A 3,477-nucleotide genomic window follows, 5' to 3' on the forward strand; every position below is an offset into this window, starting at 1 on the left:
TATTGTAACAAAATTTATAAATGCATATAATTCTAAGTTCTATATATTACATTTTATTGTTATTACAATAATTTTATTTTTAGGCGTGGTGCTAACAATAAATATACAAGAAATTGGCAAGATACTAAAGCTTATGAAAAAGAAAGTGGCCCTGGAGGTGTTAAGTCAGGACTTAACAAAAAATTTAGTAAAAAAAAACCTTTTGCTCCAGACGCTCAAAATGATTATGGAAAAGAATTTCCTGATGCATTAAATAAAAGTGAAAACAATGCTGGAACTGAAAATGAAAATTTCATTTCTACTAATCCTCACCACGAAAAACAACTAAAACAAACTATATCTTCAGCTGAGCCAACTTCATCTAAAACTAATACTAACCCTCCAGTAGAAAAAAAATTTGATAAATCTGAATCTTTAAATAAAACATTGATTCAAACTTCTAAAAACGAACAAAAACAATCTCAATCATATAACCGAAATAGTAGTTACAATAAAAACTATGATAATAAGGGTAAACAATTTGATTCTGGACCTCCATCTGGTAACAGACGCTGGAAACATAATTCTGAAGATGGTTCTAAAAATAATTTTGAAGGTTTTAATAGGAAAGGAAAGTATGAAGAGTTTAATAATTTTGAAGGAGGAAGAAGAAATCCTAAATTTAATATTGACTATGAATCCAACAATAGCACTGATAGTGGAAGAAGAAATAATTATGTCAATAAAGATTCTGGGCAATCTAACAGTAACTATTTTAATAGAAAAGGTGATTCTTATCAAAAACGTTATAGTCCTGGTGGTCCATCTCATTATCAAAATATGAATACATCTGATTATCGAGGTCACAGTAGTTCTAGTGGGCCTCATGTTAATAAAAGTCGCAGTTTTCATAACCAAATGAATAATGCTCAAAACCAATTAAATAAAGAGAGATATTTCAGTCGACCCATACCTAATGAAGACGAGCAAGCTTACAATGATGATATTGGAGATCCAGAAAGTATGCAAACACCTGTTCAATCACATAGGTATTCTCAACAACACCATCGTAACACTAGTAATGTTGGAGGGGTTAAAAAATCTTCTTTGCAGTATGATCAAGAAAAGCAACAATCAATGGCTCCTCCTCCAGCTACTGAACAACAAGTTGTTCGTAGTTCTAAGAGATATACTGCCCAAAGTCGCCGTACTCTACCTGATCCAGTTTTAAATTTTAGCGGAAACAAACAAAATATTCCTCAAACTCAATCTCAACCTCAACCTATACCTCAACAAATTCAACAATCAAGTTTACAACAAATACAACAGCAGCAGCAGCAAATACAACAAAATACTTATCAACAGCAACATCTACAACAACAACAACAATATAATAATATGATAGTTGAACAACAGCATCATTTGAATAATGGTATGATGATGGTAGATCATACTCATCATCCTCACCACCCTCATCAACATCATCACATAGCATATCATCAACCTCATAGTCATCACATGACTCAACAGCAACAGCAGCAAGGTATGGTAATTTATAAATCATAAAATGAATTTAAATTCAATTTTTTTTTTTAGAATTGTATAAATCATTAATATTTATCTAAAAGTATCATTTGCAATCATTAAAATATACATGTATTCTACGTATATAAATACATAATATATATTTTTGTGTAAATGTTTTTAAATGTATAATTAATTAACTAAACCTAAAATTTATTAAGAATAAAAATTTTAATTCTTAAACAGCAATGCATGGTTATGCACCAAGTCCAATGTCAGCTGGTGGTGCTGGCACATCAGACGAGCAACAACCTGTGGCAGCTGCAGCAGCAGCAGCTGCTGCTGCTTTGCAAATGTTATCATATGGAAACCCAGCAGCTCAAGCAGCAGCTTATCAACCACAGCTTATTAATTATCAAACAACAGCAGCTGCTGCTACACAACCACCTCCTTCAGCTTATATGACCGTATGTATCAAAACAAGATTTTATACCTAAAATGTTTAGCTCAATTAAAAGTTAAGTCCTTTTATAGTGCACTCAGTATTTCTAGGCACATGTCTTTATGTTATGGGACACTATATTTAATAAAATAATGTCTGTTCTTAATTTATGAGTCCAGAGCTAAAATTACTTTGACTCTAATTTAATGGAGATGTATTGTCATGGAGAAAGGTTTGGTTTCAAACTAAGACCTACAAACTACTTAATTTAAATGGTCTTTAAAAATTATTTAATTATTTTTTTTATAACATTCCTAAATTTATTTTAATGTTTACAAAAATATAAAATTATTGACCTATGAAAGAGTTATTCATGCCCCATGTGTTTGGGTAAAGTTGAGTTTTGAAAGTGACTTTAAAAAATTAACCAGTACTCTTCCTTTTATCTTACAGTTTAATAACAGTTAAATAATCCTATTAATGGACAGTTATTTTTGGACACAAGTGATGCCCAAGGTTTAGGGGATTCTAGCTTCCTTAAGAACAGCTATGCAAATATTATTCTATGTATATTTTCTTTTATGCTTATCTAAAGTTTTGAAATTATAATTTTGAAAGTACAATTTTAAAAAAAAATTAATTATTCTACTTCTGTTTACAAATTTCAAAAGTAATAAAAATATATCTATTTCAGTTTCCTTAAAATAAAGCATTTTGTTGTTTCAATAACTAAAAGTAACTAGCCAAAATAAAAATTCAATTTTGTGTCATATATATTGGATGTTATAGTAAAATATATAATCTTATTAACTGTATATAACTGTAATCATTGTGATATTTTTTTAAGGATGCTAACTATATGGCTATGATAGCCTCTGGACACCCAGCAGCAGCTGCCACTGCTGCAACAACATACTATCAACAACAACCTCAGCCTCAACCACATCCTCCAAGAAGGGTTAACCTCGCTATTCCAATTGTAGCACCACCACCAGCTAATGGCCAACAACAGCCTAATAGCTCTGATAATGGACCAACTTCATCTACAGGAACCTCTGCTACTGTAGCAACATCTTAAATTTCTTATCTTTTTTATTCATATTTATGGTTGTATGTAGTTAGAAATTAAGTTTCTATAAAATAAATACTTGATGTGTACTACGTTTATAGATTATAGTTTATTTACATTCATGATCAGTACATATTTTTAATTGCAATTTAATTAACAACTGCAGCCTTTAAAAAGCAAGTAATACCAACAATTATTCTATATTTTTATTATTTTTAATTTATGCCAATTTTATTATAATTATATATGTATTTGAAAATTGTATTTGTACTTGAAAGTTGTAGTTTTTGACAACAAGTTACAAAACAAATTTGATGAGTTATGAAATATATCTAGCAACACTGTTAACAATTATGCTACATGAGTTAATTACAAATTAAATTTGATAAATTACATTATGGTTTGGACAATATACTTTAAATAATAGTAAACAATTTTCATTGTATTATAAACCATTTATTTA

At 29.5% G+C, this 3,477-nt stretch overlaps 1 protein-coding gene across 1 annotated transcript in view; it reads left to right on the forward strand.

The window, feature by feature from the left end:
- Positions 1-3,114, forward strand: part of LOC126897552 (probable WRKY transcription factor protein 1) — a 9,810-nt gene extending 6,696 nt beyond the window's left edge. Inside the window, exons 5-7 of the mRNA XM_050671243.1 lie at positions 84-1,522; positions 1,750-1,970; positions 2,793-3,114. Of these exons, the coding sequence (XP_050527200.1) occupies positions 84-1,522; positions 1,750-1,970; positions 2,793-3,023 (1,891 nt within the window). The 3' untranslated portion in view covers positions 3,024-3,114. The remainder of the gene's footprint in view (positions 1-83; positions 1,523-1,749; positions 1,971-2,792) is intronic.
- The last annotated feature ends 363 nt before the right edge of the window (positions 3,115-3,477 follow it).

This window comes from Daktulosphaira vitifoliae, unplaced genomic scaffold, assembly GCF_025091365.1.
Source record: "Daktulosphaira vitifoliae isolate Bord-2020 unplaced genomic scaffold, ASM2509136v1 Scaffold_2, whole genome shotgun sequence".
Classification (NCBI taxonomy): Eukaryota; Metazoa; Arthropoda; class Insecta; order Hemiptera; family Phylloxeridae; genus Daktulosphaira; species Daktulosphaira vitifoliae.